This window comes from Ammospiza caudacuta, chromosome 11 (genome assembly GCF_027887145.1).
Source record: "Ammospiza caudacuta isolate bAmmCau1 chromosome 11, bAmmCau1.pri, whole genome shotgun sequence".
Classification (NCBI taxonomy): Eukaryota; Metazoa; Chordata; class Aves; order Passeriformes; family Passerellidae; genus Ammospiza; species Ammospiza caudacuta.
The window spans coordinates 26693886-26706503 of record NC_080603.1 but is presented as its reverse complement, the minus strand read 5'-3'; the positions used below and the strand labels follow the sequence as shown (position 1 = coordinate 26706503).

Here is a 12618-nt window from a genome sequence, read left to right as displayed (position 1 = left end):
CAGGCACAGCTCCAGGCAGGTCCCAGCAGCTCCTGCTCTCAGACAGGAGACAGCAGCAGCCCAGCCCTGCCTCACTTTAGACAAGTCCACGACCATTTATTCCAACTGCTGCGTGGTACTCCAGCTGCAGCCCCAGGAGGACACAAACATCCAAAGCTCTCCCAGTTTTCCCCTCCCGACACCAGCACACCCACACCCCCGAGTCCCACTCAGGCACAGGGGTCACAGCGGTGGTGTGTAAGAAAACCAAGTTTAGTTTCCACACATTTGGCATCCAACAGGCAGTAAAAAAAAAAAAAAAAAGCTTTATATTTTATTTTTTGTAAAAATCTTTGAACACATGCAGACTAAAACCAGTGTAAGAAAGTCTCCACCATGTTTAAACAAATAACTATACTTAAATATAAGCGTCTGCAATTGACTGGTATAAAAATAATGTACGTTTTGCTTTTTTACAGAAATCCTTTCTCCAGTTCTCAGCTCAATAAACAATACACAACTCTAATACATACAGTGAACCTGATCGTTTGCCACCTCTGGGATACTGCTAAGGTATTATGTGCAAAAGTTGGTAACAGTTTCTTTCCCACGAGAAAAAAATTTCTTCTACACCTTTTAGGAAACCAGACGGGGTTGAAGCTGCTGCAGCCCTGGCGGTGCCCCGCAGTCCGTGGGCTTGGCGCCGGAGCTGGCCCAGCCCTGCGGTCTGAGGGCTCAGCAGCGGCGCTGGAGCTGGCCCGGCCCTGCAGTCCCAGGACTTGGTGCCAGAGCTGGCCCAGCCCCGCGGTCCCTGGGCCCAGCCCCGCGGTCCCAGGCTCAGCGGCGGTGCCGGCCGTGGCCCGAGCGGCCGCTGCCGTGGTGCTTAGCGCCCTTGTGGGAGCGCTCGAAGGAGCGCGAGCGCTCGCGCCGCTCCCGGTGGTGGCCGCGCTCGTGCCGGTGCTTCTTGGCCGCCTCCGAGTGCTCCCGGGACTTGCTCTGCGAGCGGGAGCGGGACTTTTTCCGCTTGTGGCCGTGCCTGCTGCTGCCCTTGAGCTCCTCGCGGCCGTGCTTGGCCTTGGCGTGGGGCGAGCCGTGGTTGTGGTGCCGCCGGGGGCTCCCGCTGTGGCTGCGCGAGCGGCTGCGCGAGCGGGAGCTGTAGGTGCCCGACAGGCTCCTCCGGTTGTTGTAGCTGCACGAGAGGCAACAGTTACAGCTTACTGCGTATCCCCACAGCGGGAAAAGCACACAGACATCAGCGCTTACAGCTCCCAAGGTACTGCAAGGAATCAGTGTCCCCCTTTGTCCCTCAGGGATAAGTGAGGAAGGACAGGGAACGTCTCAGAACCTGCCCCATGGAAGGCTGGGGTCAGTCATGTGGGATTTCAAGCCCTTCCAACCCCAACCACTCTTGTGAGTCTTTTAGTTGAGCTCATTTGAAAATAAACAGCTCACACTAAAACCAGAGTGCAGCATCTTTTGTTCACCTTATCTCAAGGGTCTTCTGTCAACACCAGATCACTGACTGTGTGTTGTTTTTTTCCTTCAGTGACTACACTGAGATCTAAGCTGGCAGCCTCCAATGTGAGCCTGAAGATTCTTAGGAAATCCCTATTTAAAGCCAGCAGCTCTCACTGCATCCCTCTCTGCCTGTACCACAAGAGGGGCAGAGCCCAGAAGAGCCAGGCACTGCACCAGGGAGCACTGACACAAGGAGGCTGCACACCTGGGGCACTTCTGTCCCCTTCCAAGGGCACTGTGCTCCCAGAGACTGCTCCCACTGTAATGGGATCCTCGTGAAGACTAACAAGGGAAGACTAGCACCAGCCCAGCACCGGCTCCCCAGGGACAGTGCAGTTAGGACAGGCTAATTTTACAGCCTGAACCCTCAAGCGCAGCCCTACGGCCTCCCCTCCCTTTTGCTGGCCGGCACTCAGGAGTGCCCCCGAAGGCAGCAGCCCCCCAGCCCAGCCCAGCCCCACTCACTGCCTGCGGGGGCTGTGGGAGCGCGAGCGGGACTTTGTCCGGGAGCGGGAGCGGCTGGCGCTGCGGCTGCTGCGGCTCCTCTTGCTCTCCTTCCTCAGCCTGCAGGGCACAAACCAAACTGCTCAGCACTCACACGCCACAGGGGCTCGGGAGCAGCTCCCTGCACTGCATTTCTACTCAAGCCTTCTCTTAGCAGGAGAGTTTTACCTACCCGTTGTAAGGGCTCTTGGAGGTTTGCTGCCTCTCTTCTGGCTCTTTTTTAACGGTTTTGGTATTCACAGACACTGGAGATTTCTCCTCAGCTTTTACTTCTCTTGGGGAAGCTAGGAATTAAATTTCAATTCAGAATCAGTTCTTTATTCATCCTTTGTAATAAACAGACTATACATTGCTCAGGGACCATCACCAGGACTAACTATTATTTCATCCCATCTCTCCACTTGTATTCACTCCTGGAATGGGATATTTGTGAGGAAACCCTCTGCATATGAAGGAGGAACAGCACTGGCACCTTCAGGGCACACAGCCATGCTCACCTGGTGCCAAAAGAACTTCTTACGTCGGCATTTATTTCCAATGCTATAGAAGGGATTAAGCCTACCCAGCAAAATTAGATTTCATCTTTACAATAATGGCACAAATATAAACGAGTAACAAATAAAATTATCCAGTTAATATGTCAGTCTGTCTCTACAGACAGTTGGTAAAGACCAGAGATGGATTCACCCTTCATGGAAAGGCTGTTAAGCCCACCAGAGCTCCTGCTTTTAAACTGTTCCAACCTTGGCTCCCTCCTTGCAGAAAACACTTCTCTTGTTCCGTCAGAAATTCACACTGCCCAGCCCAGAGACCTTTGAAAACTCAGGACTCTTCAGGAGAAAACCCTGAGAGCTCAGACAGACTGGCCAGTTCAGCATACATGCTCCATTTAATTCCCTCTGATGCCAAGGCAGTGCTGGGCCTCTCCCTCCTCCATTTCCTGCCCACCAGCTGTCTGCCCTCACTGCACCAAACAGTTGCCAAGTGCATTAAAAACAACCAGGGGAAGGAATTTTCACAGATGCCTGCTGCAAAAGGAGGCATGAAGGCTACTGCAGCACCCCAAAAATTAAATCCAAAAAGCCTCTCTTCACATCACAGACCACACAGCAACTCCTGCTTCATTATTCTCTTAAGGGTGCACATTATTAATGTATCACTCTCACATCTGAGGAAATGTGGAATAAATCATCTCTTTTCTTTCTAATCTGGTTTCAAGGTTTTAAGGCTGGTTTTAAAATCTATGTTAAAAAAAAACAAACAAAAAAAGGTTTTTCTGTTCAGAAAACAGACTTACATGGTTTGGATGCAGGAGAAAAGCCACCCAGTGTTGAGAGTGCTGGAGTCCCATCTGGATTTAAACCTTTTGCTTTCAGTTTTGCTTCCTGTAGTGCCATTTTCCTCTTTTCTACTTCTTTATCCAGAAATTCATAATTGGGCTGTGGAGTTAACAACCAGATAAGAAGCTGAACTAATGTAATTCCTATTTCATCTCATTTCTGAAAAATACTGAGTTGGCTTTTAATGATCTATCCAGTAATGTAACTTCCAGAATTTGTTCTCTCCTTACTGGAGCCCTTCCCATTAACACATCTGTATTAGGCCTTCCCAAACTTTTCTGGACAACCATAACTCAAGCTCAAGCTGCACTGAGCATCAAGCAGCAAACCCCAACATGTCAAACTCACCTTCTTTCTGGTATAAAGCTTCAGAGTTGTTAAGCAGATCTCCTGAATCTCCTCTTCCGTGGTGCCAAAGAGCAAGAACCAGTGGGGACGGGTAGGCAGCGGGATCTGAAAATCAAACAAGGAGAAGCTTAGTGGAGATTTCAGGTCGGGTTTTGCTGGAATATTTCCATGAATTTCCTTGTAAGCAGAGCAGCAGCAGGGGAAGGCAGAGCTCAGAGCAGGCAGGGCTCACCTGCAGGGCTCTAGCAGCGAGGTAAATGCACGCACACGCGATGGTCTCCGGCTGGAAGCGAACAAACACGTTCGTCCGGAGGCTGTCGTTCATGTAATTCCTGAAAAACAAAGCAGCACGGGTTGGGACTCCATTTGCTTTTCTTTCAGAGGATAACAATACTGGAGACTCAATTGACTTTATTATTTTTTCTGTTGTTACATTGAACATGTGATTTCCTTCAGGTTGTGCTGGATGTTTACATGTGTCACTGTGACAGTCTGCAGCACTGCCACTGTTTTAATCCCCAAGGCAGTAATGTGTAGCAGGAAATTCAAGCAGTTTGGAATGGCCACTTCCTAGCTGAAGTTACCCTGGAAGTGTCCACTGAGTTACAATTTAACAAGCACTTTGCATCTCTCCAGCTGATTGTCTTAAACACCAATGGGTTTGTATTTAAAAATCAATGCAGAACTCGAGAGCCATTAGGAGAGCAAGGTGCATTTTCAACCTACCATTATCCAGAGGCTTTGTGCAACCTGCAGAGCTCATAAAACGCTGAGTACATTTAAATTTTGGGTGCTTTGAGCCACTTTAACTTCATCCAGGGAGATGCACCCGTTTGCTCTCAGAGTGTTGGAAAAGATGCGTGAGTTAGAACTGGGCCCCGACCTCCAGAGCTGCTGCTGTTGCACAGGGCTGGCACAGCCAGCAACACCCACCCAGAGATGGGGTGAGCAGCAGAGCTCCATGGATTTCTCAATTCCCAACATGGGAGAGAGAACAGCAGTCAGTGAGGACTCTACACCCCCATGCCCAGCCGGGCTGCTAAGTGAACATGCTGCATGCACTGTCACCCTCTGCTTAACTCAAGTTTAAATGTTACATCAATGAAAGAAATGCTGGTAGAATTGTCCCCCACGTGTCCTTTAACATACAGCAGGTAGGCAACAAAGACATTGAGAAACAGTTGTAAGAGTTTACTTCTAGAACCAAATATACAAATCCTGGCGCCAGGACAGAACTAGGAGGTGCTGCCCGATGGCTTTGGGTGACGGCAGTGAACTCGCTGAGGCTTGCACTGGCTTGGCTGGAGAGAAGGGCAGCCAAAGCAGCCATCCCCAGGTCATGGGCTGAGGTGCAGAGGGCAGAGCTCTATGACTTACCAGCAGGGACTACCCTTCAATCAAAGAGTAGAAAAAAGAACAAAGTTAAATTGAGTTCTCCATCGCTACGCTGGAATAAGGCCATGAAAATAGTAAGCAGAAACAAGCACCACGAGATTGTCCAAATGTGTTTGGGTGGTGACTTACATTCATTGCTTTGCATAGGGATCAGCAGGCTTGTTATTTCTGCTACTATTTTCCTGGCTAGGAAAAGAATGGAAAATAGCAACTTACCAGGCTGTCTGTACCAGGGTTTGATTACGTTCACATTCTAGGACTTGTAAATACATAACAATGATCTGAGGAATAAGGAGGAGGAGAAAGAAAAAAGAGATTCAGTTTCAACACATAACGCAGGAGTACATATATACATATGTCAAAATGAAATCAAACAGTATGCCCAAACAATGGGGGCTCCTTCTCTCCAAGCACACACTCTAAGCTCTCATGTCAGCCCATCACATTCACATAATTCTTTATCTCACTACTTTTCTGCTATTTTCAAACCAGCCACCTTTACCCTTTCCCAGGGAAGTGACTTTTTCACAGTCAATATGGCTGTTTGCCCAAGTACCCTGGCAAAAGCTTTAATAACTATAAGGGAATAAAGAAAAGAATTCAGGTCATTCTGACACCTGTGTTTCTTGTTCCACAGCTCCCAGTGATGCCACCAAGGTAGAGTAAGAATTACAATTACATTACTATTGAGAACTCACCTTATGAGGATGCTTGACATGAACACAAAATCCCAACTCCTTCAGTACCCTCCTTTCTGCTTTGATTACTTGATTTTTGGTGTTTATGTAGTTCTGATCAAGTATCAGTGGGCTTGGAGTCCTATAGTTTGCAAGAAATAAAATCAAAACTGTTTTGCATATCCAAAAATAACGGCAACTCTGTTTTCCCTTCCAACCAACTAATGGCAACAGAAACCGGTTTTCAACTCCTGCAAGCAAGTTTAAGCATTAATCTTGTGCTGTCCAAGTTTAGATAAACTAGTTTAGTTGCTGCTTTCGGCTAGCTACAGATTAGATGGCTGAGATAAAAAAAATAACCTTCTGCTCCTGTGTATGCAAACTGCACTGCTCCAGCTGCTGAAGGAGTTGGCTTGATGGGGGCACTCCCAAGAACTTCTCCTCTCCGTGCCAGAGGTGGCAGGAGTCCTGTGCCAGGCAGGGTTTCAAAGCAGAATAAGCCACACCAGGGTTCTCACTGGCATTAAAGTAGCAACTTGTGCTCTAGAAACTGCAGTTTCCTATGCACTGAAGAGCAGCTGATTGACCCTTCAGAGAAGCCAGCCCTGCTCTGTGATGTGTGAAAAGCTGAGTGAAGCACAGGATTAACCTGGGACATGGATCTGCCTGGGACTCTGGGCACCAGGAATGATCCTGCTCCTGTCTGCATGTGCAAAACAACAGCTCACTTCAGAGAGACACCTCAAACTCCAGCACTGTCAATCCTAATTCCTCCCAAGTCCAAACCCTGAACTGTCCACAGCATGTTTAATCACAAAAACCTTCTGTACTTGATGCACAAGTGTCACACTCCATTGCAAATTTGCTTTGTCCGTGCTTAGACTTGACCTTTCAACATTCCACACGGGATATTTTAATCCACTTCCTCCTGAAGACAGACCAGCTTTTTCCCTGTAACATGCCTCACACATTCCATGTGCTTTCCAAAGCAGAATAATGTTTTTGCAGCTTGTTATGCTCTAATAAACCATGGTCTGTGTACATGATACACCCCAAGCACTAGTCACAAATTTATTTAACATTACCTTCAAAAGAAAAAAAAGTAATGCAAAGTGGATTCAAAACACAGCTTTTGTTGTATTAGACAAAATATTTCACTGCCAACTTGCAAATTACATGAGTGGATCTTGGATCTCACTTCTCTTCCCTGACACGTCACAGAACAGAAAAAAAGACTCAAAAAACCAAGGTTCCCACCCCAGGAAGGGTTAATTAATGACAAGGCTGGAATAATCCAGTTTATGCCATGACCTCTGCAGTCACCTGGACAGGCCCCAAAACCTTCTCTAATTGAAAGCGTCTTGTACCACCATGCACCTGAAGCATGAGCTGTCCCTGCTCTTCCCAAGGGGCTGAGATGCAGCTGCCAGCTCTGCAATGAACAACTGCCCTTCCTGGTGCCAGGCTGGACCTGCAAGTCAAGTACTGTCTCATTATTTAAAGGTTTTCCAGGTTTTCCATGTTACAGCAGCATAACTTCTCTAGTTAAGTGTTACTCTCACTCACCAGGGCAAGTTTACAAAGTTTTTCATTTCAGCTCCTCTAAATAAACCCAAAATCAGGAGATGTTTTCTTTTGTTTCTGGTTGTCCTTTTCTCCCCATAAATTAACTGAAAATGAAAAGTTTTTCAAGCTCTTTAGGAAGTAGTTATACTTCAGTGAGGAGCTGCTTTTGTCCAACACTTCAGCACTACAGAGACAGGCTGAGCAGTGCTCTGGAGTGGGAGAGCGGAATAACCAAGCTGAGCTCTTCCCAACAGTGAAACTGATTCACTTCCAGCTCATTCCCATCAATTTTACTGGTGCTGATAACCTTTCCTTCAGTACTGCTCTCCACGATTTCATCTCCAGATCACTGGCATTAACAGGATCTGCAGAGCAGCACCAACAGGAGTTCAGGCTGTTTGTCAGCAGAAAGCTCCATCACAGGTGGGAGATCTTGGGTTACACACTTAGGACAGCCATGACTTGCAGTCTGTTAACACAGTCTCCAGTGGGACTGCTCAGGATCATCCAGCCCACCTTGCACATGTCCCTGCACTCCCTGGGAGCTCTGGCAGGAAGTTAAGGTGGCTCCAAGTGCAGCAGGACAGATGGGAGCCTGTACTGCATTTAAAGTTTCCACTGTCCTTACATAGGGCCATGGGATCAGCACCAAGAGGTCACACTTGGCCCAGGTTCCACAGCACAGGACAGGAAACCCAAGATGCCAAGTGTGCTTTGCTTTACTCTGCTGTCCCACACTCCTTTGGTCACCAGTCCTACAGCCCTAAGGAAGCCATGAAAACTATCAGTTTACCCAGACAGGACGTCCAGACAAATACAGCCTTTTATCCACTCATGGAAAAAGAAAAATCTACAGGAGATTTAAGTGTTTTACTGCACCTTATAACTGGCACAGGTAAGTTCTCCACTGCATTGATTCACCAATTTAATACTTTTGCCATAAACTCTGCAATGTTGGTAAACAATTATTTACAAGTGACAAACTTCAGAAATTCCCTTTTGAGAAACTTCTTTGTTTTCTACTACAAAAAAAGAGGAACTTTGCCAGTGCTGCACTTAATTCTCAGTCCAAGAACTATCTTTGGACCAAGTACCAGACCAGAGAAAAGGAATTTATAAGCTTATATATGAAATATAAGCTTCAAACTCTGTATAGCCAAGGAGTGTTGCAAGTTCCTACTGGGAATCTGTTCCTGCAGACCAGCACTAGAGCTCCAGGCAAGACTTCATCTTTAAGAACAGAGCACACAGTGGTCCCTCTGGGAAGTCAATCCAACACTTAGATAAAAACTTGACTGCGATTTAGATTGTGTAACAACCCCGAAGATTAACACACACTGTAATGTGTTTGTAACAATAAATAAATTACAAATACCTTTTTTAAAAATCACTCTGACAAATGAGACCTAAGTTCTCCACAGAGCAGCAGCTTCATTTGGTGCAATATTGAACTTTGATGTCTTTGGCATGACTAGTACTGGAAGGAGCAGTGCCCTGCGTGGAGTTTTGTTCCTAATGAGCACAGCACTCGTGACAAGTACAGCAGGGCACCAGCACCTCACCTCAGAGCAGAGATCTGTTATGCTGGTCAGTACAAGAACACCAGTTCTCTGTTTGTCTCCAGGATCACAACCACAAGCAGCACAGGTTTGCAGCAGTCTGAAGGCACTAGGGATGTGTGTCATTACTGCAGCCCCAGCGCAGGGCCCCTGAGTGAGGAACAGCTGACTGAGCACCTCAAAGCACCATGTGAGATTACAGCACCACACCAGTCACATTTCCAGTCTCAGGACCTTCTGCAGCTTTCAGGCACAGTTCAAAGAAATAAAATCAACTTCAAACTACATTCTACATTAAACAACAATTGCACTTTGCTCAGAACAGAGAGGTTTTGGCACACAGTTATTTAAAAAGCAGTTTTTCCACAGTACGAGCTTTTCTCCATGCACACAAACATTTTTACATGCAGTTCTACATCACATATGCTCGTAAAGATCCCCAAGAAAAGATGCTTGTCCAAAACACTTATTTAGCTTTTTCTTACTTCTCAGCATTAGAAATACCACCTCGGTTGACTACATGTCTCATAAAAAGAAAATTCCAATGCAATTCCCAGTTCTGCAAACAGGTACATAGAAGGGACTGCTTACATCAAAATTGATAAAAATATACAAATTCAAGACTTCCATACCCTTGTTTTACTGTGAATTCAAGCTGCAATTATACAGAGCCAGAAAGTGGAACTAAAAACCCAAAACTGGTTAAGAAAGAAAGCAAAGCCTACCCAAACTACCCCAAATTCGTGTGCAGGTTAAGAGCTTCAGTTAACAGAAATGCTAGACTAAAAAAGAAAGTACAGCAGCCTGTTTCAGTTCTGGGTTGTGTGTGAGAGACTAACTACAGCCTAAGTGTTAGCTTCAGTAAAAAATAATAAAAAAAAAAAGTCAAGCTAGTATTCTAAAAACCTGGACAGCAAAGAAAAAAGCTTATAACAAGATACAGGAGTTCTTCCAAATGGTTCACCAGCGGCCAACCTGTTAGTCCCCCGATTCCAGTGACCTATGCTCAGAGCACTGGCTTCTCCTTGGGGATTTTCGATACTTCACTCACTGTTGCCATGACGACAGCTTCATCTTTATGTACCACTCCACATCACCCAGGCTTTGGTAAATGTAGCTGGTCGCTGTATAGTCGGTTGCAAGGGAAAAAAGAGTTGAAGTTAATAACGTGTACAGGTGATGGAACTGTCAGCTTGTAAAAAGTACAGAAAAACGTTTACATCCTGCTTGCTACAAAAAAAAAAAGGGGAGGGGGTTGTGCAAGTCTGAATGTCAGACTGCAGCATTTTTAAGGTTAATTTCATGCAGATTCACTCAGAATCGCAGAGCAACAATACCCATTTCTCCCGAAAATAATGGGTAGCAGTGCACGATTTCTCTGGACATGATGCACTTTAGGCACCACGTAACATGCACAAGTTGGGATTTGCAACAGGCTAGCTGGAAAGATTTAAATTCACAGGTTAAGTTCAGTTTCTCTGATCCTTCACACAGCACAAAGAAACAACTAATTTGTATTCTCATTGCAAAGAAAAGCAAGGCATATGATTAATTAACCTTCACTGCCTGGACAGAGGCCAGAACATTACTAACCACTGAGCCTGCTCCAGCAATTCCAATAACCAGACTCCCTTAATAGCTGTGGAACACAATCCCACTGAATCCACACCTGGCATAACTTCACACAGCTCTCTCAGGGCCATCGGGGAGAACAGCCTTAAAGGCCAGCCAGAACAAAGCCAAACTCCAAAGTGTAACACCAACTCTTCCTTCTTGGATCTGGAACTAACTAGGACAACACCATCAGGAGGCAGCAAAAGCCAAAGCTCCGGCTTCAACAGAAGCATAACCAGGATAAAGGCACCAACAAACAGCTGGCTTCCCTAAGGGAGTTCTACTCTGCTTCTCAGAAAAGCTTGCACAGCACGAGTTTAAATTCCTGCCGTCACCTGGTGACACAGCGCAGGAAAATGAAGTGTGAATTTAACACTGTAGCTGACAGCAAAATCCTTTTGTAACTACAGAGTACCTGAAACCTTAAGCAATCAGGCACCAGAAACAAAGACAAAGTCTCAGACTGTGACACTGCTGCCCGACAGAATTAAGGAGACTTCGTGTTTAACAGAAACCTAGAGAACTCCCTTCAACGCATCGGTTCCGTGCTTTACACATAAAAAACGCTGCTTCAAACACAAAGAGCAGCACTAAAATTCTGAAATGGGACGGCTCTACCCCACCTGCACACGGCCAGGTGAGCCCCACTCCATCTGCACAAGCACGCCAGAACAACGCCGCTCTCCCCTTCTGCACTTAAAAATACCTTCAGCCTCCCAGACTCAATTACAGGCTCCCCATCAATACAGCTGCAAACACTGCAGGCCAAACCAGGCCTTTTCTCAGGTACTTTCTAAAATAGCTTTTTTTAAAAGGTATTTCCACCACTGAAAGTTGAGCTCCTTCTTAAGAGGTACTTTCTTAACATCACAACCACACTTGGACAGCAACAGATTAACTACAAAAAATGCCATCAGGACTCCTAAGTATGGCTAAAAAACTGGAGAATACACAGCAACTCACTAACTGACTACGCACACCTAAGACTATCTTACAGTAACTATGAGACGCCAAAAAAAGCGACAAACAGACCTGAAACCACAACCATGGTCCTAAAACTAGAACCAATACTTGCCAATTGTAACTCGTAGCTACATCAACAACGACAAACGGGTCTACCAAGTGAACAAAAGCAGAAGCAGCCGAGATTGCACTGTACTGCCTACACAGCAGCCAACGGGCACTCCCTTCTCAATTTTAGGTCGTTGAACTTAGCCTGGAAAAACACTGTGAATTGAGAACTGCAGCGAACATTAGTGGTAACAGGTGCTTATGCTCATAACGAAGCTGATCTTACCTTTTTGCTCTTAACTGCCGCAAGTGATGGAACACGTTGATCACGTCCCTTATCCGACGAGGCGCTTCTTCGATTTTGGACGCGAGATTGATGCAGGCCATAGCAACAATCTGAAAAGAAGCCCCGTTTCCGTTAAGCAAACAATTTCCAACCCAGATAAAGTGAGAATTACGTAACTTAGAAGCAAATCCGCCAGGCTCGAAGCGAGCGGCCTGCGTAGCGCGTGGCCGCCCCAGCCGCCCTCTCCCGGTGCCCCTGGGCCGCGCTCACCTCGAAGCTGTGCTTGACGAAGGACTTGGAGTAGAAGAACCGATGGAACAGCACCTGCCCCGTCGCCATGGCCACCTGTGAGGGCAGAGCAGGAGGAGGGAGAAGGAGCCCAGTCAGCGCCCGGCCCCAGCCGCCGCCATTTTGTGTGAGGCGCCGCCGCCCCCCCGCGCCGCCTCACGCCCTTCCCGCCGCCACAATGGCGGCGCCCGCCCTTCCCTTCCTTTCCTTTCCTTTCCTTCCCTCCCGGCCCCTCTGGAAGCCCCGGCAGGGCTCACCTGCGGCAGCCGCAGCAGGATGCCGGCCGCCTGGATGAGCTCGCAGCCCAGGATGCGCAGGTCGGTCTCGCACTGCAGGTCCAGCCCGTCCTGCATGGAAGGGGTAGGCGAGAGGCGCTCCTCGGGGATCAGCGAGTGGTCGATGGTCAGCGACACCTCGGAGTAGAGCCGGTCGCCGATGAGGATGCCCGGAGCGGCGGGAGGAGGAGGCGGCGGGGCGGGGGCGGCGGGCGCGGCGGGGCCTGGATGCGCGGCGGCCATGGCGGCGGAGCGGGC

General features: G+C 47.5%; 1 protein-coding gene across 3 annotated transcripts; it reads right to left on the bottom strand.

Annotated features, from left to right (window-relative positions):
- Positions 1 to 292: 292 nt before the first annotated feature.
- Positions 293 to 12611, bottom strand: CCNL1 (cyclin L1). Of its 3 annotated transcripts, XM_058812225.1 has the most exons (11): positions 12343 to 12611; positions 12068 to 12142; positions 11798 to 11907; positions 5783 to 5903; positions 5301 to 5365; positions 3922 to 4021; positions 3690 to 3794; positions 3299 to 3440; positions 2174 to 2285; positions 1963 to 2061; positions 566 to 1168 (listed from the first exon to the last, which is right to left on the bottom strand). In XM_058812225.1, exons 1-11 carry the CDS (start codon positions 12601 to 12603, stop codon positions 817 to 819), a joined length of 1542 nt encoding a protein of 513 aa, XP_058668208.1. In that variant the 5' UTR covers positions 12604 to 12611; the 3' UTR covers positions 566 to 816. The 3 variants fall into 3 exon arrangements, with proteins under 3 accessions (XP_058668207.1, XP_058668208.1, XP_058668209.1); XM_058812226.1 differs by lacking the exon at positions 1963 to 2061; XM_058812224.1 differs by lacking the exons at positions 1963 to 2061; positions 2174 to 2285 and having other exon boundaries at positions 293 to 1168.
- Positions 12612 to 12618: the final 7 nt, after the last annotated feature.

What these genes read in the sequence shown, in the direction of transcription:
- CCNL1 (XM_058812224.1), bottom strand. Translation starts at nt 12,603, where the DNA reads ATGGCCGCCGCGCATCCAGGCCCCGCCGCGCCCGCCGCCCCCGCCCCG. An exon ending in TCCTGCTGCGGCTGCCGCAG is followed by an intron (nt 12,143 to 12,342) that starts GTGAGCCCTGCC and finishes CTGCCCTCACAG; the next exon opens with GTGGCCATGGCGACGGGGCA. An exon ending in CGGCAGTTAAGAGCAAAAAG is followed by an intron (nt 5,904 to 11,797) that starts GTAAGATCAGCT and finishes TGCAAACTATAG; the next exon opens with GACTCCAAGCCCACTGATAC.